Below are 26,777 nucleotides of genomic sequence, written 5' to 3'. Positions count from 1 at the left end.
CTAGTGACTCTCAAAATATTAGGCATGTCTATGTTCAAACATATAAAAGGGAAATTCGGAGAAATATGTTAATAGGTCGAAAATACAATACACGAGGATATGTACAGTCATCGAGATCTGCGGCTCTTTTCACAAAAAATCTTAAGAGTAAAAATACTCGTAAGTCATACACATTTCAGTATAACTTACGATCAATTTTAATCGTAAGATTTTTTGTGAACAGAGTCGCTGATCTGTAATCAATTTCTGGCAATAGTATTATGATGATATTTGAAAGTTATTTGATACAATAAGATATTTAAAAGAATGACAGTAAAAACAACCCATTAACTTCAGTAAGATATAAAGTATAACCGAGCTGTATGATTCACGAAACGGCAAAGACCGAAACAATTATGGCCGAAACAACCTATTTCAAATCTATCCTTTGCTCGTTGAACGTATGGTTGCTTCCCTTGCACAACTTCCGTCGAAGAATATATTTCATTTTTCCTATTTACTGATATGACAGACAAGCAAGAAAAGAAACCAGACTTAGGTCTATTGGAAGAAGACGATGAGTTCGAAGAATTTCCGGCAGAAGGTAAAGATTAATTACCAGTCTAATATATCAACAGCATATCATAAATGTTCGATTGAGAATTTTCACAAGACACAACGCATATATAATTTTTGTTAATAAACGATTTGAAAAATCTACCGTTTGATGCAATTGCTACAAAAACTATTGAAGTATTTTAATTAGATATAGGCCATCATTTGAAGACATTGATGTATCAATGCAGTGACTGAATTGGACTCAAAATAGCAGGCCTGTCAACTTTTGAAAATCCCCATGGGATTTTTAATTCACTATTGCCCTATTGGAATTCTGTTTTTAGAGCAATTTTGTGTTATTTGGCTGCACTCAGATCCCTTATCAAGCCCTATTATTGGCAGTAATGTTGGTTTCGTCCTGACCTGTGACTTTTCTCTAATTTGAATAAGAAAAACCAAACAAAATTATCGTAATGGAAAAATCCTATTTTCGTGTTTGTTACAGAAGCTTACAATGATAACAAAATGGCAGATATTTTTAATCAAAATTAAAATGGAAGTTAGACAGATTTTTACTGAGTTTGGTTATAAACTGTGATTCATAACTATACAGAAACAAGTCTTCTATCAAAGAGTTGCAATTGTTGCCCATAGGAATGCCTACAAACATGACAAACTGTCCATAAACTTTTATGTGGAAACGTACATACATTGTTTACTCTATCAAACATCTGGTCTATCACAGTTCCAGTAGTACAAAAAAAAAATGTATATCTTGCATATGTACCTTTTTCATTTATACAGAAGAAGGCTTAAAATTAGTACTGTTGCAGCAAATAAATCTGCAATAAGATTTTTCAAAAAAAACAATTAATTAAATAAGAAAATATCTGTTTGAAAAATTTTATGCAATTTGACAAATGTTAATAAAAAGTTCAATAATTTTTGTAAGGGAACTTAAATGTCAAACATTTATAATTTCAAGGTCATAAACCACAACAACAACAACAAATACTTTATTAGAGTCTCACCTCTTTAAAAAATTTGATATAAAACTATGTACTGCTAGGGAAGTTATAAATTGCTATCAGCTGGGCAAATAAATAATTCAATTCAAATACAATTCACTGCCACAGGTTGACAATTTGTACCTGCAAAAGTGCATGTTAACCTTTGTGTTACAGATAAACTTTGGATAGGAAAAAGAAATCAACAGGAATTCCAAAAAAATAATTGTTTGTATAATTCCAGAAATGAACTATTAATTGTACATATGCAAATATTATATGAAACAAGTTGAACTGAGCTATTGCTCACTTAAGATAAATATTCTGCATTTTTTGGTAAACAAGAAGTTGAAGAGTAATGGATGTGAAAAATCACACAATATTGGATGCTCCCTCACATGAATGTTAATACCAAATTTAAGGGTGTTCTCATTCATCATGATTATTATATGTAAAAGGACATGTACATGTAAGTAGTCAGTAAACAGGAATTTTATAAATAAGGAATGAGAAAATGCATGGGTTAAGAAATCCACTAGCCCGACGCCCGGGACTAGAGTATTTACACCTCGGGCAATCAAAACTTGTAACTAAATATTCCCGACGGACTAGTAACAAAATATTCTTGGCGTTTCCAAAATACAAAGTGGAAAATCCCTTTATCTCTATTCTATCTTAGCCAATAAAATTCAATTACATCATCCGGTATTCCAAGAATTTGAATTGATTTTGTATGTTTTAAAAATAGAACAAATCACTCTGGGTGGACGGGTATCATGTATTGATTGCAATTCCTGTACTATCATTATCAATTTCTCCGTACTTAGCATATTGTACATTGCTCATCCGAGACTTTCAATTAATGGTACTGGGGGTTTGATGCATTGATTGATGTGAAATGTTACTTGTAAGAATGATTTAGCCTGTTCGGAAATACATATGAACATAAAATTCTAAATTAATGCTCAAATAAAAAAAGAGTGAGAACTACATAAACTGAATAGACAACTTTGACAGCGTACACAGAGTTTTGTGTCCCATCTTTGGTCCATGTTTTACCATTGACAAGTCAACATCCGGTAATAAGAAAAATGCTTTTTGAAAAGAGAAAGCACAGTTCTGACAGCGTGATATTGCAATAATAAAGAGTTTAAGGCAGATTTTAGTTCACTAATTTTTATACGACCGCAAAAATTAAAAAATTTTTTGTTGAATATTGGTATCACGTTGTCGTCTTCAGCGTCGTCCCAAGACAGATGGTTTCCGGATAATAACTTTAGTATGAGTAAATAGAAATCAATAAAATTTTAACACAAGGTTTATAACCACTAAAGGAAGGTTGGGATTGATTTTAGGGGTTATGGTCCCATTACTGTTTAGGAATTAGGGGCCAAAAAAGGGGCCTGAATAAGCATTTTTGTAGTTTCCAGACAATAACTTATGTTAAAGTGTACGAATCTCTCTGAAATTATACCACAAGTTTCCATACTACAAAGGGATGGTTAGGATTGACTTTAGGGGGTTATGGCTCAAACCATTTAGGAATTAGGGGCAAAAACAAGGGTTTTTCTGGTTAAAGGACAATTGAGACTATTTTAAAGCAGTGTAAGGGAGGTAATCCAAATCAAAATCCAAATCAATTTAAATAAAAAATTTTGATTACCTCCCTTACACTGCTTGTAAATTATGTATTAAGAAATGATGATTGTCTGAGATACTGACCATAACTTGAGGGAAAAATTATTTTTTTGAATAAGGGAAAGGGGGAGGTGAAAAAAATTGGAGGGGGACAATATTTCTCATTTCAGATTCCAGAAATTAAAAGAAAGTTTCTTCAAATATTTTTTTTTTCGGGGTTAATATTCAACAGCATAGTGTATTGCACAAACGCATAAAATTGAATATAAATTCAAATCATATAACCAATTTGAAGTTCTTTGACTACAGTTATTCTGTGTCAGAAACCTATTATGTGTCAAAAATTTAATTACAATCCAAATTCAGACCTGTATCAAGCGTGAATATTGTGTCCATTTTGGCCCCAACTTTTCAGGGTTGGACATCTGCGGTCGTATCCAGCTGCGCTCAGCAAAGCAATTTATTAACATTCGTATGTGGACTGTCAATTTAACAGTTTATGTCAGAACAGCAAAATTATATAAAAAATGTTCTGAAGTTTAGTATTGTAACGTTTTAATGTCAATTATTCAGGCATTGTGATGATGCCAGAATTTTAACAATGATTGCCTTTGTGACTAAGTCTTACAGGATTGAAATTTGAATCAAAAGAAAATATCCAACTGACTCAAACACTTGTTGGAAGTCCTGGCTATCAGGTTTGATTTGATAGCTGGGCTAGCAGTTCTATCAACAGGACTAATAAATCCTGCTATCATTAAGTCCTGGGCTAGTGAGCTGTAACAAAATTTTTTAACCCCTGATGCATCATACAATACATGAAGCATGTGTATATTTAGACTGATAACAAACTGCAGGAAGCACTGATTTGTAATTCTTCTACATCTGTTTAGCAATTTTTAAAATTTCTGATCAGTTGAACAGGTTTGATTGATTAAACAACTTGCAATAGAGTCAGAATTATGAATAAACTGAAAAAAAAACACTGTACTTGGAAAATTTTCGTGGATTTACTTTCTGTGGATTAAACACAATATTAGTAAAATTCTGCTCTATGATCCTTTATCATAAAAACACACAAAAAAGTCTATTTTTAAGCATTTACACAAAATGTATTTACATTTCAGTTTGAATATTAAACATTTTTAAACATTTTATTTTACTTGCCTTAAAATTACAGACTGGACAGAAGAAAATGAAGATGAAGAAGATATAAATGTTTGGGAAGATAACTGGGATGATGATAATTTAGATGATGATTTTTCAGTACAATTGAGGTAGGTGCTTTCACTGTCATCGATGGATAAGCCAAAACAAGGATTTGCAGAGTATGAATTTTTGATTAGGTTAACTGGTTTTAAACCAGAAGTTCTGTAAAGCTTCAATTCTGTTTTTATGCCCCCGCCGCAGCGGAGGAGGCATTAAGTTTTACCATTGTCCGTCTGTACGTATGCCCAAAGCTCGTTTCTGTTCTCTAACTTTAGTTTGATTCAACCAAATGTTATGAAACTTATACACAATGTTTATTACCACATAATACAGATCAAGTTTGAAATTGGGTGGCGTCACTTATACCGTTCTTGAGTTATGCCCCTTTATAAACATAAAAATTGCTGAATTTTTCAATTCCGTTCTCTAACTTTAGTTTGCCTCAACCATAAGTTATGAAACTTATACACAATACTTATTACCACAAAACTCAGATCAAGTACAAATTAGGGTAGCGTCACTTTTACCATTCTTCAGTTATATATATCCCTTTATAACTTTATTAGATATGCAAGCAGGGTCATCATCTGTGTCCCATGGACACATTCCCCATTTATTTTTTTACATATTCTTCATAACTTTAAAAAATCTTACATTAACAAGACGAAATACATACCATGCAAACCGAAACTAGATTGGAAAGAAGAGAATAATTAAGGCTATCTTCAATTGTACATAAAAACCTTAGAAGTTTATATTTATTAAAAAATAGGGTCAGATGGGATGTCAGTTTTGTAAAGGTACAAATGTATACCAGTAATTGATACAAATGTACACTGGTTAAAGAGGTGTAGAGGAATGATAAGTAATACATGTACACACTCCATAATTAGAAATGACACAGCCCATGATTACCCCTAAAAACACTGGATGGTTATGATAAAAGGTAATAGAGGTACACAGAACCATAAGTTATTGTATATTCTTTCAAAAATTTGCCAGAATCCTTTTGTAGGTTTTGGAATGGGGGATTATCATATTGACAATGTCGTTATTATACAATCTACTGAGTGTTGGGGGGAATGGCAATAGAAGGAATATACATGCAGGATGGCCAAAGATGTCAAAAGTTCATGATACAAATGTATTAACCATTTAAGAAATATATTTTTGTACATAACAGTCGTTTAAGATTGTGCATATCATTCAAATAATGATTTATATATATAACACTAACAGGGATTATAAAATAATGATTATATATATAACACTAACAGGGATTATATTAAACGAAAGTTAGGTTATGTACATTGTATACATTCTGACTTCTGATCTACATGATATAGCAGGAAAAAATAAAAAAATTTATGCTATGAATTATTTAAAAGTAATATGCACACTTTATTAAGTTTATTTCACTGAGCAAGTTCTCAAGTCTCGCATTCAAACAAAGTGTGTCTGCCTTCTTAAATTAAGGATCCAGTACACAGTTGACATTTGCTTTAAGTTTCATTCCAGAGAAGAGTTTTTGTAGAATTTTTTCCCATAAACTTTGTGCTTGATAGACATATAGATATGAACAAAAATAGTTTCTTTTCAGAGAGAGTGGCAATAAAATTTGAAATGGGATAAGTATTTTAATTAAATGGAAGCTGTTTCCCCTTAAATATCAATAAATTCTTTATACATGTATTTTATATTCTTTTTTTCCAGAGCTGAACTGGAAAAGCAAGGAAAGAATGCAGATGGAAGTGAACCAATGAAAACATAGTGTTTCTTATACTTAATGTTTTGTATGAATGAGAAGATTGTGTCATGATCCATTGTATGTTTGTCATAATTCATGTGTGAATGTAGCAATAAAAATGGAAAATGAAGAAGATACAGTATTATTATTTTGATAGCACCTTGAATATTCATAGAATTTAATGAAACTTTGTAACTCTTTCCAGCTCATCTTAAATATTAGTATACATGTATACATATGCAAGCATATGCTGAATTGTAATAATTCTGGACTAAGGTTAAATGTCAAAATTCATTATTTCATGGCTTATATATACCGGCATTATGAATTGAGATTCTAGTTTAAAACTTTCAATACCAAGCAGTACAGCAGATCTTACTGCTTAAAACCAAAATAATGCATCCTTGTTAATACTTTTTACTTTAGAGCATCTATACATATTCTTAAACCCTGCTACATTTGCTCAATTCTGTGTATAAAAAAGTGAAAGACAAATACATATAATTATTAAGTAAGAAAAATGTATTTTACCAAGATATATAATGTGATTAACAGTTAATTATGATTCAAGAATCAGTTTCCTATCTTTAAGTAAAGATCAAACTGATTTTGGCAGAGTTCTTACTTTACTTGAATTTCTATAGGCTTAAATGATAGGATGGATATGACTTAAAGTCATATGAAACGAGTTTCTTGTAATTTGAATGTTTAGGAAATTATTGAACTAAAACATGCATATATACTATACTAAGTTCTTTATGCATGTTTTTTTGCCATCGCCGCGGCATAGGAGACATTAAGTGTTGCCGTTGTCCGTCTGTACGTACGTCCCAAAATTGGTTTCCTTCTCTTACTTTAGTTTGCCTCAACCAAATGTTATGAAACTTATACACAGTGCTTATTGCCATAAAACACAGAACAAGTTTGAATTTTGCGGGCATCACTTTTACAGTTCTCTAGTTGTGTCCCTTTATAATGTTATATGCAAGCAGGGGTATTATCTGTGTCCCATAGACACATTCTACATTTATTTACATTTATTACAAATCTAACATGTATTATCGACAATTAATATTTCATTAAGTGATTGTTGATAGCATGCTTATTAACCTTTTGACTTTTTGCCAAAGTGTACCGGATTGTGATATTGATAAACAATCAACATAGAATCACAAAGCACGTGAAAATAAGTGAATTGAGAGAGTAATGTTATTTTTTAGTTCACCTTGGTAGTGAGCTTTTCTCATCACTTGGCGTCCATTGTCGTTAACTTTTACAAAAATCTTCTCCTCTGAAACCACTAGGCCAAATTTAACCAAACTTGGCCACAATCATCATTGGGGATATCTAGTTTTAAAAATGTGTCCGATGACCCCATCTGCCATTCAAGTTGGCCGACATGGCTAATAACAAAACATAGGGGTAAAATGCAAGTTTTGTCTATTATTTTGAAAACTGTTATAAATAGAGAAAATCTGACTGGAGAAGAAATGTTCAGAATGTTGACCTCTACCAATTTTTCATATAAGTCAAAACTCACAGACGTCTTCTCTTAGGAGTAATTGCCCTTAAAATGACATATTTTACCATTTTTATGCCCCCGCTGTAGCAGTGGGGGCATTAAGTTTTACCCTTGTCCGTCTGTATGTACATGCGTACATCTGTCAGTACGTCCCAAAATTGGTTTCCGTTCTCTAACTTGAGTTTGCCTCAACCAAATGTATATGAAACTTATACACAATGCTTATTACCTCAAAACACAGATCAAGTTTGAATTTTGGTGGCATCACTTTAACCTTTCTAGAGTTATGCCCCTTTATAAATGGAAAAATTGCAAAATTTTTATTTTCTTCTAAATATCAAGTAATTTTTATACGACCGCAAAAAATTTTTGCGATCATATATTGGTATGACGTCGTCATCGTCTGAAGACACATTGGTTTTCGCACAATAACTTTAAGTGAATGGATCTCTATGAAATTTTCCCATAAGGTTCAATACCACAAAAAGAAGGTTGGGATTGATTTTGGGGGTTATGGTACCAACAGTTAAGGAATTGGGGGCCAAAAATAAGCATTTTTGTAACTTCCAAACAATAACTTGTGTTTAAGTGTATGGATCTCTCTGAAATTATATGGATGGTAAGAATTGGCTTTGGGGGGTTATGGCTCAAACTGTTTAGGAATTAGGGGCAAAAAAGGGGGAAAAACAAGGGTTTCCTGGTTAATGGACAATTTAAAAGCAGTGTAAGGGAGGTAATCCAAAAACAAAATTGTACAATGTTGTACAATGTTGGATTACCTCCCTTATACTGCTTTTAAATTATCTATTTAAGACTTTTATGATGTGTATTTAAATTGGTAATTATGGTTGCAAACTCCATTGGAAATTTGAATTGAGATTATGACCATATCACGAGGGAATGATTTTTTTTTTGAAAAAGGGGGGGGGGGGGGGGGTAAAAAAAGAAATTCGGAAGGGGGGACATTTTTTCTCATTTCAGATTTCAGAAATTAAACAAAATTTCTTGACATTTTTTTTTTGGTGGTTGTGGGTTTTTTTTTTTTTTTTTTTTTGGAGGGGGGGGGGGGGGGGGGGGGGGTCAATACGCGAAAGCATAGTGTATTGCACAAAAGCAAAAAAATGGATTTAATTTTTATTATACGCCCGTTTACGGGACGTATTATGGTATACCGTTGTCCGTCCGTCCGTCTGTCCGTCGTCAACATGTCGGACATTAACTCAAAAATGCTTTAGCCAATTTGCATAAAACTTTGGTGAATTGTTTATATTTATAGACGTGAGCTCCCTTTCGTTTTTTATAAAATTCAGATTTTACGTTTCTGAGTTATGGGGTTTTATTCATTAAAAAAAGGGGGATTTTCCAGTTTTTGGACAATAAGTCAAGAATGCTTTCACCAACTTGCAAGAAATTGTGGTAAAATGTTTATATCTATTGACATGAGCTCCCTTTCGATTTTTATAAATTTAAGATTTTACGTTTTCGAGTTACTGAGTTTTATTCATAAAAAAGGGGGATTTTCCAGTTTTTGGACAAAAACTCAAAAATGCTTTCAGCAATTCTTATGAAACTTTGGTGAATTGTTTGTATGTATTGATGTAAGCTCCCTTTAGAATTTTATAAATTTTACATCTTACATTTCTGAGTTATGGGGTTTTATTCATTAAAAAAAGGGGTGATTTTCCAGTTTTCAGACAATAACTCAAAAATGCTGTCACCAATTCTCATGAAACTTTGGTGAATTGTTTATATCTATTGATGTAAGCTCCCTTTTTATTTTCATAAATTTCTAATATGACATTGAGAATTAATTGATCTTTATTTGTTTATAGTCTGACAACAGATTTACTAAGTATTGCACAACAGCAAGAAATCTTTAATTGAATATTAATTCCAATCATATAACCAATTTCAAGTTCTTTGACTACATTTATTCAGAAACCTATAATATGTCAAATATTTAATTACAATCCAAATTCAGACCTGAATCAAGCTTGATTATTGTGTCCATTTTTGCCCCAACTCTTCAGGGTTGGACCTCTGCGGGCGTATCTAGCTGCGCTCAGCGAAGCAGTTTATTTTTTTTTTGGGGGGGGGGGGTCAATTCGCACAGGCACAGTGTTATTGCACAAAATCAAATATAAATTCAAATCATATAACTTATTCTAAGTTCTTTGACTACAGTTATTCTGTGTCAGAAACCTATTATGTGTCAAATATTTAATTACAATCCTTATTCAGACCTGTAACAAGCGCAAATATTGTGCTCCAACTGTTCAGGGTTGGACCTCTGCGGTCGTATCCAGCTGCCCGGCGAAGCAATTTATTAACATTGGAGTTATCTTTATTTGTCCATGATTATAGTTGAATAAACTACAATCAATGCTTTATACAATGCAATGTTTAATTTTGACTTCCACTGATAGAACACAGATCAAGTTGAATTTGGGTAGTGTTACTTTAACCATTATTGAGTTATGCCCCTTTATAAATCGAAAGATTGCAAAATTTTTAGTTTCCATTCTGTAACTTAAGTTTGCACAAACCAAACATTATGAAACCTATACTATATTCATTCCCACAAAACTAAGATCAAGTTCATTTTTTTTGTTTCCGTTTTCTAACTTTAGTTTGCCTCAACTAAATGTTATGAAACTTATACACAATGCTTATTACTACATAATACAGATTAAGTACGAAATTTGGTGACAACACTTTTACCATTCTTGAGTTATGTCCCATTATAAACATAAACATTGCTAAATTTTTAGTTTCTGTTCTCTACTTAAGTTAGCCTCAACCAAATGTTATGAGACTTACACACAATGCTTATTACCACAAAACTCAGATCAAGTTTCAACTTGGGTAGCGTCACTTTTACCGTTCTTCAGTTATGTCCCTTTATAACTATATGATATGCAAGCGGGGGCATCATCTGTGTCCACATGTGGACACTATCCACATTTATACACGCCCGTTTACGGGACGTATTATGGTATACCGTTGTCCGTCCGTCTGTCCGATGTCAACATGTCGGACATTAACTCAAACATGCTTTAATCAATTTGCATTAAACTTTGGTGAATTGTTTTTATCTATTGACGTGAGCTCTCTTTCGTTTTTTATAAAATTTAGATTTTACGTTTTCCGAGTTATGGGGTTTTATTCATTAAAAAAAGGGGGATTTTCCAGTTTTCGGACAATAAGTCGAGAATGCTTTCACCAACTTGCAAGAAATTGTGGTGAATTGTTTATATCTATTGACATGAGCTCCCTTTCGATTTTTATAAATTTTAGATTTTACGTTTCCGAGTTACGGGGTTTTATTCATAAAAAAGGGGGGATTTTCCAGTTTTCAAACTCAAAAATGCTTTCAGTAATTCTTATGAAACTTTGGCGAATTGTTTACATGTATTGACGTATTATGGTATACCGTCGTCCGTCCGTCCGTCGTCAACATGTCGGACATTAACTCAAAAATGCTTTAACCAATTTGCATAAAACTTTGGTGAATTGTTTATATCTATTGATGTAAGCTCCCTTTAGAATTTTATAAATTTTACATTTTATATTTCTGAGTTATGGGGTTTTATTCATTAAAAAAAGGGGTTATTTTCCATTTTTCGGACAATAACTCAAAAATGCTGTCACCAATTCTCATGAAACTTTGGTGAATTGTTTATATCTATTGATGTAAGCTCCCTTTTTATTTTCATAAATTTCTAATAAGACATTGAGAATTAATTGAACTTTATTTGTTTATAGTCTGACAACAGATTTACTAAGTATTGCACAACAGCAAGAAATCTTTAATTGAATATAAATTCAATTCATATAACCAATTTCAAGTTCTTTGACTACATTTATTCAGAAACCTATAATATGTCAAATATTTAATTACAATCAAAATTCAGACCTGAATCAAGCTTGAATATTGTGTCCATGTTTGACCCAACTGTTCAGGGTTCGACCTCTGCAGGCGTATCTAGTTTTCATTTTTATACGACTGCAAACAAATTGTGTTTGTATAATGTTATCATGTCCTCGTCGTCCGAAGACACATTTGGTTTGCGGACAATAACTTTAGTTTAAGTGAATGGATCTCTATGAAATACTACAGAAGGTTCAATACCACAAAAGGAAGGTTGGGATTGAATTTGGGGGTTATGGTAGAACAGTTTAGGAATTGGGGGCCAAAAACAAGCATCTTTGTAGTTTCCAGACAAAACGTATGGATCTCTCTGAAATTGTACCACAAGGTTCCATATCACAAAGGGAAGGCTGGGAATGAGTTTGGGGTAATTGCCCCAAACATTCAGGAATAAGGGGCAAAAAAGGGGCCAAAACGCATTTTTCTAGTTTCCAGACAATAACTTGTTTTTATACGACCGCAAAAATTGAAAATTTTTTGGTCGTATATTGGTATGACGTCGGCGTCGTCGTCGTCGTCGTCGTCTGGCGTCGTCCGGCGTCGTCCGAAGACACATTGGTTTTCGCACTCTAACTTTAGTTTAAGTGAATGGATCTCCATGAAATTTTACCATAAGGTTCAATACCACGAAAGGAAGGTTGGGATTGATTTTGGGGGTTATGGTACCAACAGTTAAGGAATTAGGGGCCAAAAAGGGGCCAAAAATAAGCATTTTTGTAACTTCCAGACAATAACAAGGTTCCATATCACAAAGGGAAGGCTGTAATTGATTTTGGGGGTAATTGCCTCAAAATTTAAGGAATTAGGGGCCAAAAAAGGGGCAAAAAACAAGCATTTTTCTAGTTTCATGACAATAACTTGTGTGTAAGTGTTTGGATATTTCTGAAATTTTACTACAAGGTCGAATATCACAAAGGGAAAGCTGGAATTGAGTTTGGGGGTAATTGCCCGAAACGTTTAGGAATTGGGGGCCAAAAAGGGGCCAAAAATAAGCATTTTTCTAGTTTCCAGACAATAACTTGTGTTCAAGTGTATGGATCTCTCTGAAATTGTACTGCAAGGTACCATACCACAAAGGGAAGGCTGGGATTGAGTTTGGGGGTGATGAATCATAAGGGGGTTCAAAAAATTTGGGGGGGGATTCTTTTTTTTTCTTTATTTCCTTTTTTTTTTCTTTTAAAATTTTCCATTTTAAGTTGGTTATTTCTGATTAATATTTAAAAGCAAATAATAATGATATGGTAGGAGATACACACCAAACAGGATGTGTAAATTATTATATAATAAGTATTGTGCAATAGCAAGAAATTTTCAATTGCACAGTATTGCACAATTGCAAGAAATCTTCAATTGCACAGTATTGCGCAATAGCAAGAAATCTTCAATTGCACAGTATTGCGCAATAGCAAGAAATATCCAATAGCACAATATTGCGCAATAGCAAGAAATTGTCAATTGTACAGTATTGCACAATAGCAAGAAATATTCAATTGCACAGTTATTTCTTGATCAATTTCAATGGGGTTTTATTCTTGAATTCTTGGGGTTCTTTAATATGCTGAATCTAACCGTGTATTAAGTTTTTGGATTTTGGGCCCCGTTTTTAAATTGGTCCACATTGAGGTCCAAAGGGTCCAAAATTTAACTTTGTTTGATTTCATCAAAAATTGAATTATTGGGGTTCTTTGATATGCCGAATCTAACCGTGTATTTAGATTCTTAATTTTTGGTTCCGTTTTCAAATTGGTCTACATTAAGGTCAAAAGGGTCCAAAATTAAACTTAGTTTGATTTTAACAAAAATTGAATTTTTAGGGTTCTTTGATATGCTGAATCTAAACATGTATTTAGATTTTTGATTATGGGCCCAGTTTTCAAGTTGGTCCAAATCGGGGTCCAAAATTAAACTTTGTTTGATTTCAACAAAAATTAAATATATGGGGTTCTTTGATATGCTGAATCTAACCATGTATTTAGATTTTTGATTTTTGGGCCCGTTATCAACTTTGTCCACATTGAGGTCAAAAGGGTCCAAAATTAAACTTTGTTTGATTTCATCAAAAATTGAATTATTGGGGTTCTTTGATACGCTGAATCTAACCATGTATTTAGATTTTTGATTTTTGGGCCCCGTTATCAACTTTGTCCACATTGAGGTCAAAAGGGTCCAAAATTAAACTTTGTTTGATTTCATCAAAAATTGAATTCTTGGGGTTCTTTGATATGCTGAATCTAACCATGTATTTAGATTTTTTATTTGTGGACCCGCTATCAAATTGGTTCATATTGAGGTCAAAAGGGTCCAAAATTTAACTTTGTTTGATTTCATCAAAAATTGAATTATTGGGGTTCTTTGATATGCCAAATCTAACCGTGTATTTAGATTTTTAATTTTGGGTCCCGTTTTTAAATTGGTCTACATTAAGGTCCAAAGGGTCCAAAATTAAAATTAGTTTGATTTTAACAAAAATTGAATTCTTGGGGTTCTTTTTGATATGCTGAATCTAAACATGTGTTTAGATTTTTGATTATGGGCCCAGTTTTCAAGTTGGTCCAAGTTGGGGTCCAAAATTAAACTTTGTTTGATTTCAACAAAAATTGAATATATGGGGTTCTTTGATATGCTGAATCTAAACATTATTTAGATTTTAGATTTTTGGCCCAGTTTTCAAGTTGGTCCAAATTGGGGTCCAAAATTAAACTTTGTTTGATTTCAACAAAAATTGAATATATGGGGTTCTTTGATATGCTGAATCTTACCATGTATTTAGATTTTTTATTTGTGGGCCCGCTATCAAATTGGTTCATATTGAGGTCAAAAGGGTCCAAAATTAAACTTTGTTTGATTTCATCAAAAATTTAATTATTGGGGTTCTTTGATATGCCAAATCTAACTGTGTATTTAGATTTTTAATTTTGGGTCCCGTTTTTTAAATTGGTCTACATTAAGGTCCAAAGGGTCCAAAATTAAACTTAGTTTGATTTTAACAAAAATTGAATTTTTGGGGTTCTTTGATATGCTGAATCTAAACATGTGTTTAGATTTTTGATTATGGGACCAGTTTTCAAGTTGGTCCAAGTTGGGGTCCAAAATTAAACTTTGTTTGATTTCAACAAAAATTGAATATATGGGGTTCTTTGATATGCTGAATCTAAACATGTTTTTAGATTTTAGATTTTTGGCCCAGTTTTCAAGTTGGTCCAAATTGGGGTCCAAAATTAAACTTTGTTTGATTTCAACAAAAATTGAATATATGGGGTTCTTTGATATGCTGAATCTTACCATGTATTTAGATTTTTTAATTTGTGGGCCCGCTATGAAATTGGTTCATATTGAGGTCAAAAGGGTCCAAAATTAAACTTTGTTTGATTTCATCAAAAATTGAATTATTGGGGTTCTTTGATATGCCAAATCTAACCGTGTTTTTAGATTTTTAATTTTGGGTCCCGTTTTTTAAATTGGTCTACATTAAGGTCCAAAGGGTCCAAAATTAAACTTAGTTTGATTTTAACAAAAATTGAATTCTTGGGGTTCTTTGATATGCCAAATCTAACCGTGTATTTTGATTTTGGACATTGGACCATAATAGGTAAATTAAAAAAATTGAAGTTCTTAGACCACATTCTTTCTGTGTCAGAAACCTATGCTGTGTCAAATATTTAATCACAATCCAAATTCAGAGCTGTATCAAGCTTGAATGTTGTGTCCATACTTGCCCCAACTGTTCAGGGTTCGACCTCTGCGGTCGTATCAAGCTCCGCCCAGCGAAGCATTTTATTAAGTGTATGGAACTCGCTGAAATTGTACTGCAAGGTTCCATACCACAAAGGGAAGGCTGGGATTGAGTGTGGGGATTATTGCCCCAAACGTTTAGAAATTAGGGGTAAAAAGGGGCCAAAAACAAGCATTTTTCTAGTTTCCAGACAATAACTTGTGTTAAGAGTTTATGGAACGCTCTGAAATTGTACATTTTTCCTGAAAAGAAAATAATCTTCAAAATTTCAAAAAAAATTTCGCGGGTGGGGCGATTTTATGCCCCCGCCGTGCCGGAGGGGGCATTTAGTTTTACCCTTGTCCATTTGTACATATGTACGTACGTTCGCAATTCCAAAAATTGGTTTTCGTTCTCTAACTTTTGACACATAATAGGTTTCTGACACCGAATAACTGTAGTCAAAGAACTTAGAATTGGTTATATAATTTGAATTTATATTCAATTTTTATACGACCGCAAAAAAATTTTGCGGTCGTATATTGGTATGACGTTGGCGTCGTCGTCGTCGTCCGAAGACACATTGGTTTTCACACAATTACTTTAGTTTAAGTGAATGGATCTATATGAAATTTTACCATAAGGTTCAATACAACAAAAGGAAGGTTGGGATTGATTTTGGGGGTTATGGTACCAACAGTTAAGGAATTAGGGGCCAAAAATAAGCATTTTTGTAACTTCCAGACATAACTTGTGTGTTAGTGTATTGATCTCTCTGACACTGTACCACAAGGTTCCATATCACAAAGGGAATGCTGGGATTTATTTTAGGTGTAATTGCCTCAAATTTTAGGAATTAATGGCCAAAAAAGGGGCAAAAAACAAAGCATTTTTCTAGTTTCATGACAATAACTTGTGTATAAGTGTATAGATCTTTCTCAAATTGTACTACAAGGTTCCATATCACAAAGGGAAAGCTTGGTTTGAGTTTGGGGGTAATTGCCCTAAATGTTTAGGAATTTGGGGCCAATAAGGGGCCAAAAATAAGCATTTTTCTAGTTTCCAGACAATTACTTGTGTCAAGTGTATGGATCTTTCTGAAATTTTACTGCAAGGTACCATACCACAAAGGGAAGGCTGGGATTGATTTTGGGGGTAATTGCCTCAAAATTTTAGGAATTAGGGACCAAAAAGGGACAAAAAACAAGCATTTTTCTAATTTCAGCACAATAACTTGTGTGTAAGTGTATGGATCTTTATGAAATTGTACAACAAGGTTCCATATCACAAAGGGAAAGCTGGGTTTGAGTTTGGGGGTAATTATACCCCACGCAACGAGTTGCGGAGGGTATAATGTTTTTGATCCGTCTGTCCGTCCGTCTGTCCGTCCGTCCGTCCGTCCGTCCGTCCGTCTGTCCGTCCGTCCGTCCGTCTGTCTGTCCGTCCGTCCGTCTGTCCGTCCGTCAGTCCTGTTTCTTGTCATCGCAACTCCTCTCAAACCACACAGCAGAATTTCACGAAACCTTTTTAGGTAATAAGGACAAACTATGTAGTTGTGCATATCGACAGGAAATTACGATTCAATTTTTTTTTCTAGGAGTTACGCCCCTTTGAACTTATTTACTTTAATGTACCACTGCAACAGTTTGTCATCTCAACTCCTCTGAAACCACACAACAAAATTTCATGAAACTTTGTAGATAATAAGGACATACTACGTAGATGGGCATCTCGACAGGAAATTACGATTCAATTTTTTTTCCAGGAGTTACGCCCCTTTGAACTTATTTGCCCAATATACTACTGCAACCTTTTGTCATCGTAACTCCTCTCAAACCACACAATAGAATTTCATGAAACCTTTTCAGATAATAAGGACATACTACGTAGATGTGCATATCGACAGGAAATTATGATTCAATTTTTTTTCTAGGAGTTACGCCCCTTTGAACTTATTTGCTTCAATATACCTCTGCAACAGTTTGTCATCGCAACTCCTCTGAAACCACACAACAGAATTTCACGAAACTTTGAAGATAATAATGACATACTAGTACTAGGTAGATGTGCATATCTAAAGGAAATTATGATTCATTTTTTTTTGTAGGAGTTACGCCCCTTTGAACTTATTTACTTTAATGTACTACTGCAACAGTTTGTCATCTCAACTCCTCTGAAACCTCACAACAAAATTTCATGAAACTTTGTAGATAATAAGGACATACTACGTAGATGTGCATATCGACAGGAAATTACGATTCAATTTTTTTTCCAGGAGTTACGCCCCTTTGAACTTATTTGCCCAATATACTACTGCAACCTTTTGTCATCGCAACTCCTCTCAAACCACACAATAGAATTTCATGAAACCTTTTCAGATAATAAGGACATACTACATAGATGTGCATATCGACAGGAAATTATGATTCAATTTTTTTTTCTTACAGTTATTTTATTTCTCCAGTGACAATGTGGGGACGTGGGGTATGTGAGCGCGCTCACTAAGGTTCTTTAATTGCCCTAAATGTTTAGGAATTTGGGGCCCTTATTAATAAGGGGCCAAAAAAACAAGCATTTTTACAGTTTCCAGACAATAACTAGTGTTCAAGTGTATGGATCTCTCTGAAATTGTACTGCAAGCTATCAAGCTTCGCCCAGCGGAGCATTTTATTTGTTTTTGTGAAATACACTATGCTGCTGCGTATTGACCCCCCCTAAACAAAAATGTGTTTAAATACATCATAAAAGTCTTAAATAGATAATTTAAAAGCAGTGTAAGGGAGGTAATCTAACATTGTACAACATTGTACAATTTTGTTTTTTGGATTACCTCCCTTACACTGCTTTTAAATTGTCCATTAACCAGGAAAACCTTGTTTTTTCCCCTTTTTTGCCCCTTATTCCTAAACGGTTTGAGCCATAACCCCCCAAAGCCAATCCTTACCATCCCATTGTGGTATGGAAACTTGTATTATTTCAGAGAGATCTATTCACTTAAACACAAGTTATTATCTGGAAGTTACAAAAATGCTTATTTTTGGCCCTTTTTGGCCCCTAATTCCTTAATTGTTGGTACCATAACACCCAAAATCAATCCCAACCTTCCTTTTGTGGTATTAAACCTTATGGTAAAATTTCATAGAGATCCATTCACTTAAACTAAAGTTATTGTGCGAAGTGACAATGTGGGAACGTGGGGTATGTGAGCGCGCTCACTAAGGTTCTTTAATTGCCCTAAATGTTTAGGAATTTGGGGCCCTTATTAATAAGGGGCCAAAAAAACAAGCATTTTTACAGTTTCCAGACAATAACTAGTGTTCAAGTGTATGGATCTCTCTGAAATTGTACTGCAAGGTACCATACCACAAAGGGAAGGCTGGGATTGATTTTGGGTGTTATGGTACCAACAGTAAAGGAATTAGGGGCCAAAAAGGGGCCAAAAATAAGCATTTTTGTAACTTCCAGACAATAACTTGTGTGTAAGTGTTTGGATATTTCTGAAATTGTACTACAAGGTTCCATATCACAAAGGGAAAGCTGGAATTGAGTTTGGGGGTAATTGCCCGAAACGTTTAGGAATTGGGGGCCAAAAAGGGGCCAAAAATAAGCATTTTTATAGTTTCCAGACAATAACTTGTGTTCAAGTGTATGGATCTCTCTGAAATTGTACTGCAAGGTACCATACCACAAAGGGAAGGCTGGGATTGAGTTTGGGGGTGATGAATCATAAGGGGGTTCAAAAAATTTTTTGGGGGGGGGGGGTTTTCTTTTTTTCATTTTTTTTTTCTTTTAAAATTTTCCATTTTAAGTTGGTTATTTCTGATTTATATTTAAAAGCAATTAATAATGATATGGTAGGAGATACACACCAAACAGGATGTGTAAATTATTATATAATAAGTATTGTGCAATAGCAAGAAATTTTCAATTGCATTGCACAATAGCAAGAAATCTTCAATTGCACAGTATTGCGCAATAGCAAGAAATCTTCAATTGCACAGTATTGCGCAATAGCAAGATATATCCAATAGCACAATATTGCGCAATAGCAAGAAATTGTCAATTGTACAGTATTGCGCAATAGCAAGAAATTTTCAATTGCACAGTATTGTGCAAAAGAAGATACTTCGTATAAATTGCTTATTTCTTGATCAATTTCAATGGGGTTTTATTCTTGAATTCTTGGGGTTCTTTAATATGCTGAATCTAACTGTGTATTAAGTTTTTGGATTTTGGGCCCCGTTTTTAAATTGGTCCACATTGAGGTCCAAAGGGTCCAAAATTTAACTTTGTTTGATTTCATCAAAAATTGAATTATTGGGGTTCTTTGATATGCCGAATCTAACCGTGTATTTAGATTCTTCATTTTTGGTTCCGTTTTCAAATTGGTCTACATTAAGGTCCAAAGGGTCCAAAATTAAACTTAGTTTGATTTTAACAAAAATTGAATTTTTAGGGTTCTTTGATATGCTGAATCTAAACATTTATTTAGATTTTTGATTATGGGCCCAATTTTCAAGTTGGTCCAAATCGGGGTCCAAAATTAAACTTTGTTTGATTTCAACAAAAATTGAATATATGGGGTTCTTTGATATGCTGAATCTAACCATGTCTTTAGATTTTAGATTTTTGGGCCCCATTATCAAATTTGTCCACATTGAGGTCAAAAGGGTCCAAAATTAAACTTTGTTTGATTTCATCAAAAATTGAATTCTTGGGGTTCTTTGATATGCTGAATCTAACCATGAATTTAGATTTTGGATATTTGACCATAATAGGTGAATGTCCAATTCAAAATTTTTAAGTTCTTAGACCACATTCATTTTGTGTCAGAAACCTATGCTGTGTCAAATATTTAATCACAATCCAAATTCAGAGCTGTATCAAGCTTGAATGTTGTGTCCATACTTGCCCCAACTGTTCAGGGTTCGACCTCTGCGGTCGTATCAAGCTGCGCCCTGCGGAGCATTTTATTAGTCCTGTTTTCAAATTGGTGTATTTTAAGGTCCAAAATTAAACTTAGTTTGACTTTAACAAAACTTGAATTCTTGGGGTTCTTTGATATGCTGAATCTAACCGTGTATGTATTTAGATTTTGGATATTGGACCATAATAGGTAAATTGAAAATTTTTAAGTTCTTAGACCACATTCATTCTGTGTCAGAAACCTATGCTGTGTCAAATATTTAATTACAATCCAAATTCAGAGCTGTATCAAGCTTGAATGATGTGTCCATACTTGCCTCAACTGTTCAGGGTTCGACCTCTGCGGTCATATGAAGCTTCGCCCAGCGGAGCATTTTATTTGTTTTTGTGAAATACACTATGCTGCTGCGTATTGACCCCCCTAAACAAAAATGTGTTTAAATACATCATAAAAGTCTTAAATAGATAATTTAAAAGCAGTGTAAGGGAGGTAATCTAACATTGTACAACATTGTACAATTTTGTTTTTGGATTACCTCCCTTACACTGCTTTTAAATTGTCCATTAACCAGGAAAACCTTGTTTTTTCCCCTTTTTTGCCCCTTATTCCTAAACGGTTTGAGCCATAACCCCCCAAAGCCAATCCTGACCATCCCATTGTGGTATGGAAACTTGTATAATTTCAGAGAGATCTATACACTTAAACACAAGTTATTGTCTGGAAGTTACAAAAATGCTTATTTTTGGCCCCTTTTTGGCCCCTAATTCCTTAATTGTTGGTACCATAACACCCAAAATCAATCCCAACCTTCCGTTAGTGGTATTGAACCTTATGGTAAAATTTCATAGAGATCCATTTACTTAAACTAAAGTTATTGTGCGAAGACCAATGTGTCTTCGGACGACGACGACGCCAACGTCATACCAATATACGACCGCAAAAATTTTTGCGGTCGTATAAAAATTGCTGAATTTTTCGTTTATGTTCTCTCACTTTAGTTTGCCTCAACCAAATTTTATGAAACTTACACACAATGCTTATTACCACAAAACACAGGTCTAGTTTGAATTTTGGTGGCGTCACTTTTACCGTTCTAGAGTTAAGCCCCTTTACAAATGGAAAAAATGCTGAATTTTCCGTTTCCATTCTCTAACTTTAGTTTGCCTCAACCAAATGTTATGAAACTTATACACAATGTTTATTACCACAAAACACAGATCAAGTTTCAATTTTGGTGGCGTCACTTTTACCATTCTAGAGTTATGACCCTTTACAAATGGAAAAATTGCTGAATTTTTTGTTTCTGTTCTCACTTTAGTTTGCCTCAACCAAATGTTATGAAACTTATACACAATGCTAATTACCACAAAACACAGATCAAGTATGAATTCTGGTGGCATCACTTTTACCGTTCTAGAGTTATGCCCCTTTACAAATGGAAAAATTCCTGAAATGTCTGTTTCTGTTCTCTAACTTAAGTTTGCCTCAACCAAATGCTATGAAACTTATGCTCAATGCTTATTACCTTAAAACTCAGATCAAGTACAAATTTTGGTAGCGTCACTTTTAAAGTTCTTGAGTTATATCCCTTTATAATGTTATATGCAAGCGGCGGCATCATCTGTGTCCCATGGACACATACCCCATTTATTTTTTCAAATTTTCAAATTTTTTCAACAATTTATTTTTTTTGGGGGGGGGGGGGGGATTTTTTTATGCCCCCGCCGTAGCGGAGGGGGTATTTAGTTTTACCCTTGTCCGTCTGTACGTACATACGTCCGTCCGTACCTCCCAAAATTGGTTTCCGTTCTCTAACTTGAGTTTGCCTCAACCAAATGTTATGAAACTTATACACAATGCTTATTACCACAAAATACAGATCAAGTTAGAATTTTGGTAGCGTCACTCTAACCCTTCTAGAGTTATGCCCCTTTATTAATGGAAAAATTACAAAATTTTTAGTTTCCTTTCTCTAACTTAAGTTTGCATCAACCAAATGTTATGAAACTTATACACAATGCTTATTACCACAAAACACAGATCTTCTTTAACTTAAGTTTGTCTCAACCAAATATTATGGATCTTATACAAAATGCTTATTACCACAAAATACAGATCAAGTTTGAATTTTGGTAGCGTCACTCTTTACGTTCTAGAGTTATGCCCCTTTACCAATGGAAAAATTACAAAATATTTAGTTTCCGTTCAATAACTTAAGTTTGCCTCAACCAAATGTTAAGAAACTAATACACAATGCTTATTACCGCAAAACACAGATCGAGTTTAAATTTTGGTGGCGTCACTTTAACCGTTCTAGAGTTATGTCCCTTTATAAATGGAAAAATTGCAAAATTTTTAGTTTCCGTTCAATAACTTAAGTTTGCCTCAACCAAATGTTATGAAACTAATACACAATGCTTATTACCACAAGATAAAGATCAAGTTTGAATTTTGGTGGGGTCACTTTAACCATTCTCGAGTTATGTCCCTTTATAAATGGAAAATGTTATGAAACTTATACACAATGCTTATTACCACAAAATACAGATCAAGTTAGAATTTTGGTAGCGTCACTCTAACCCTTCTAGAGTTATGCCCCTTTATTAATGGAAAAATTACAAAATTTTTAGTTTCCTTTCTCTAACTTAAGTTTGCATCAACCAAATGTTATGAAACTTATACACAATGCTTATTACCACAAAACACAGATCTACTTTGAATTTTAGTGGCGTCACTTTAACCTTTCTAGAGTTAAGCCTCTTTATAAATGGAAAAATTGCAAAATTTTTAGTTTCCGTTCTTTAACTTAAGTTTGTCTCAACCAAATATTATGGATCTTATACACAATGCTTATTACCACAAAATACAGATCTTGTTTGAATTTTAGTGGCGTCACTATAACCTTTCTAGAGTTAAGCCCCTTTATAAATGGAAAAATTGCAAAATTTTTAGTTTCCGTTCTTTAACTTAAGTTTGTCTCAACCAAATATTATGGATCTTTTACAAAATGCTTATTACCACAAAATACAGATCAAGTTTGAATTTTGGTAGCGTCACTCTTTACGTTCTAGAGTTATGCCCCTTTACCAATGGAAAAATTACAAAATTTTTAGTTTCCGTTCTCTTACTAAGTTTGCCTCAACCAAATGTTATGAAACTTATACACAATGCTTATTACCGCAAAACACAGATCAAGTTTGAATTTTGGTGGCGTCACTTTAACCGTTCTAGAGTTATGTCCCTTTATAAATGGAAAAATTGCAAAATTTTTAGTTTCCGTTCAATAACTTAAGTTTGCCTCAACCAAATGTTATGAAACTTATACACAATGCTTATTACCACAAGATAAAGATCAAGTTTGAATTTTGGTGGGGTCACTTTAACCATTCTCGAGTTATGCCCCTTTATAAATGGAAAAAAAATGCAAAGTTTTTAGTTTCCGTTCTCTAACTTAAGTTGCCTCAACCAAATGTTATGAAACTTATACACAATGCTTTTTACCACTTAACACAGATCAAGATGAATTTTGGTGGCGTCACTTTAATCATTACCGAGTTATGCCCCTTTATAAATCGAAAAATTGCAAAAATTTTAGTTTCCGTTCTGTAACTTAAGTTTGCCCCAACCAAACACTATGAAACCTATACACAATACTTATTACCACAAAACTCAGATCAAGTACAAATTTGGTAGCGTCACTTTTATTGTTCTTGAGTTATGTCACTTTATAATGATGTATGCAAGCGGGGGCATCATCTGTGTCCATGGGGACACATTCTCCATTTATTTCATAATCTTTTAACCAATTTCAATGGGATTAATTTAAAGTCTTTATTTTTTTGGGATTCTAACCATGTATTACTGTTTTGTATATTGAGCCCCATTTTTAAATTGGTCTAGATTGAGGTCCAAAGGGTCCGAAATTAAACTTTGCTTGATTTCATCAAAAACTGAATTGTGGTGGCTCTAGGATATGCTGAATCTTATTGTGCATTTTGATTTTTATACGAACGACCGCAAAAATTTTGCGGTCATATATTGGTATCACGTCGTCGTCGTCGTCAGTGTCGTCCGAAGACATTTGGTTTTACGGACAATAACTGTAGTAAATGTAAATATAAATCTATGAAATTTAAACACAAGGTTTATAACCACCAAAGGAAGGTTGGGATTGATTTTGGGGGTTATGGTCCTAACAATTTAGGAATTAAGGGGCAAAAAGGGGCCCAAATAAGCATTTTTCTAGTTTCCAGACAATAACTTGTGGAACGGTGTATGGATCTCTTTGAAATTATACCACAAGTTTCCATACCACAAAGGGATGGTTAAGATTGGCTTTGGGGGGTTATGGCTCAAACCGTTTAGGAATTAGGGGCAAAAAAGGGGGAAAAACAAGGGTTTCCTGGTTAATGGACAATTACAAAAAAGTACAATGTTAAGTTTGGATTACTTCCCTTACACTGCTTTTAAATTATGTATAAAGAAATGTTGTATTGTCTTGAGGTGATTAGCTGTCAATTTATTTTTAGAAGTTACTATTTAAAAATGCTGATTAAGAAATATTTAATGTATTAATTTTAGCCATGATTATGTACGTCATTTTCTATTTTAAGACTTTTATGATGTATTTAAATGGGTAATTATGGTTGCAAACTCCATTGGAAATTTGAATTGAGATTATGACTATATCTTGAGGGAAAGAATTTTTTGGGGGGAAAGGGGGGGGGGGGGAGGTGAAAAAAATGGGGGGGGGGGGGGAGGGTTGGGGTTAAATAGAAATTGTGAGGGGGACATTTTTTTCTCATTTCAGATTTCAGAAATTAAAAAGGAAATTTCTTCAAATATCTTTTTTTGGAAAAAAAAGGGGGGGGTCAATTCGCAAACAAAGTGTATTGCACAAAAGCAAAAAAAGGGGGGATTTTTTTTTTTTTGGTGGGTGGGGGGGGGGGGTCAATTCGTAACAGCATAGTGTATTGCACAAAGGCAAAAAAAATAATATAAATTCAAATCATATAACCAATTATAAGTTCTTTGACTACAGTTATTCGGTGTCAGAAACCTATTATATGTCAAATATTTGATTACAATCCAAATTCAGACCTGTATCAAGCGCGAATATTATGTGGCCATTTTTGCCCCAACTGGTCAGGGTTGGACCTCTGCGGTCGTATCCAGCTGCACTCGGCGAAGCAATTTATTTATTTTAGTCCCTGTTTTCAAATTAGTCCATATTAAGGTTTGAAGGGTCTAAAATTCAACTTTGTTTGATTTTCACTAAAATTAAATTTTTGGTGTTTTTTTACATGCTTAATCTAACCATGTTGTTATATTTTGGATATCGGACCATACTAGGTGAATTTAATGTCCCATTTCAAATTTTTTGCCTATTATCTTGAAAACTTTAATAGATAGAGAGAAACTTTAAATTGCGAAAATTACCAGCAAGACAAGTTCTACAAATAAATCTGCTTTGTCGAAATCGTCAGTCGATGTTAGGAATCGAAACGGTATTTGGAAGGCCATATACTTTACCTCAATTTAGGATAGACTCTTAAATTTTGAAGAGTCGAAATATGATGAACGGATCATATAAACCCGAAGGCAAATATAATACAAGCTTAAACGAAAAAATATATACTCTAAGTTAAGTCTAAACAACGTTCAAACCTAGATATATAAATATAGAAGATTTCAGATATTCGTCCACAAGACAGCAGTGAAACAACAGTGAAAAACACAATTACCCATAAGATGAACTTTCATTCAGATAGTTAAAAATAAGGGATCTTTGAATTTTGTGTTGGTTTGTAAAAAAGGGGAAGACGAGTGTGTCAAATATCTGTTGGGGTCACTAAAATGTCCCAGGTTTAATTGATGTAATGATATTGTTCTTATTTTTATGATTCAAAAAGTCATTAAAATCGAGGAAGGGTATGTATTTATTACTTTGTCTCTAAAAAACAAACACAAACACCTTTCAGAAAGATTGGTTTTCTGTTATCTTGAAAAGAGATATTTACTATAGAATACTGTGTAATATTTTCATATATAGAATTTGACAGGTGAAGTACATGTATAAAACATATACCAACTATTATAATTCATCGAAACTGCTCAAGACATTTCTTAATTCTTGTCTGGCAATGCTAACAAAATCTATAAGAAGCATATATATATATAGAGAAGTGTAGCCCATTCCTTCAAACCGTTTTGACAGGTTTAAAAGAGCTCAAATGATTTTTATACCGGACAGTGGTCACTTCATTGGAAATTTCACTGTTCCACGTGAAATTAATGCATAGGTACAATGCATAACAATGAAAGAAAGTCGAATCGTGTAGCCACTAAACAATATTTCTTCAATCCGAGCATACAAATTGAAGTTTATGTTATATTTTTTACATTTAATATATTGGGTGAACAAAAATATGTATTATGAGAGTCCCAGACACTATATTAGTTGACAATTTTCCCACTAATTCCACGTGTTTTTAAGTGGTAGTACACTCGTAGTAGCCCACAATGCATTGTAGTTCATTGAGTCGAT

General features: G+C 33.6%; 1 protein-coding gene across 1 annotated transcript; it reads left to right on the top strand.

Moving 5' to 3' along the window:
• The first annotated feature begins 487 nt into the window (after positions 1 to 487).
• LOC127730124 (26S proteasome complex subunit SEM1-like) lies at positions 488 to 6,273 on the top strand. Its single transcript, XM_052238260.1, has 3 exons — positions 488 to 583; positions 4,363 to 4,459; positions 6,105 to 6,273. The coding sequence occupies exons 1-3, from the start codon at positions 505 to 507 to the stop codon at positions 6,160 to 6,162; spliced, it is 234 nt and encodes a 77-aa protein (XP_052094220.1). The 5' UTR covers positions 488 to 504; the 3' UTR covers positions 6,163 to 6,273.
• The last annotated feature ends 20,504 nt before the right edge of the window (positions 6,274 to 26,777 follow it).

Source organism: Mytilus californianus, unplaced genomic scaffold, assembly GCF_021869535.1.
Source record: "Mytilus californianus isolate M0D057914Y unplaced genomic scaffold, xbMytCali1.0.p SCAF_2, whole genome shotgun sequence".
NCBI classification, from domain to species: Eukaryota; Metazoa; Mollusca; class Bivalvia; order Mytilida; family Mytilidae; genus Mytilus; species Mytilus californianus.
Note: the sequence above shows the minus strand (reverse complement) of the source record. Positions and strands in the feature narration are given on the sequence as shown.

Coding starts and splice junctions, on each gene's coding strand:
- LOC127730124 (XM_052238260.1), top strand. CDS start 505: ATGACAGACAAGCAAGAAAAGAAACCAGACTTAGGTCTATTGGAAGAA. Junction 584..4,362: donor CGAAGAATTTCCGGCAGAAG/GTAAAGATTAAT, acceptor TTAAAATTACAG/ACTGGACAGAAGAAAATGAA. Junction 4,460..6,104: donor GATTTTTCAGTACAATTGAG/GTAGGTGCTTTC, acceptor CTTTTTTTCCAG/AGCTGAACTGGAAAAGCAAG.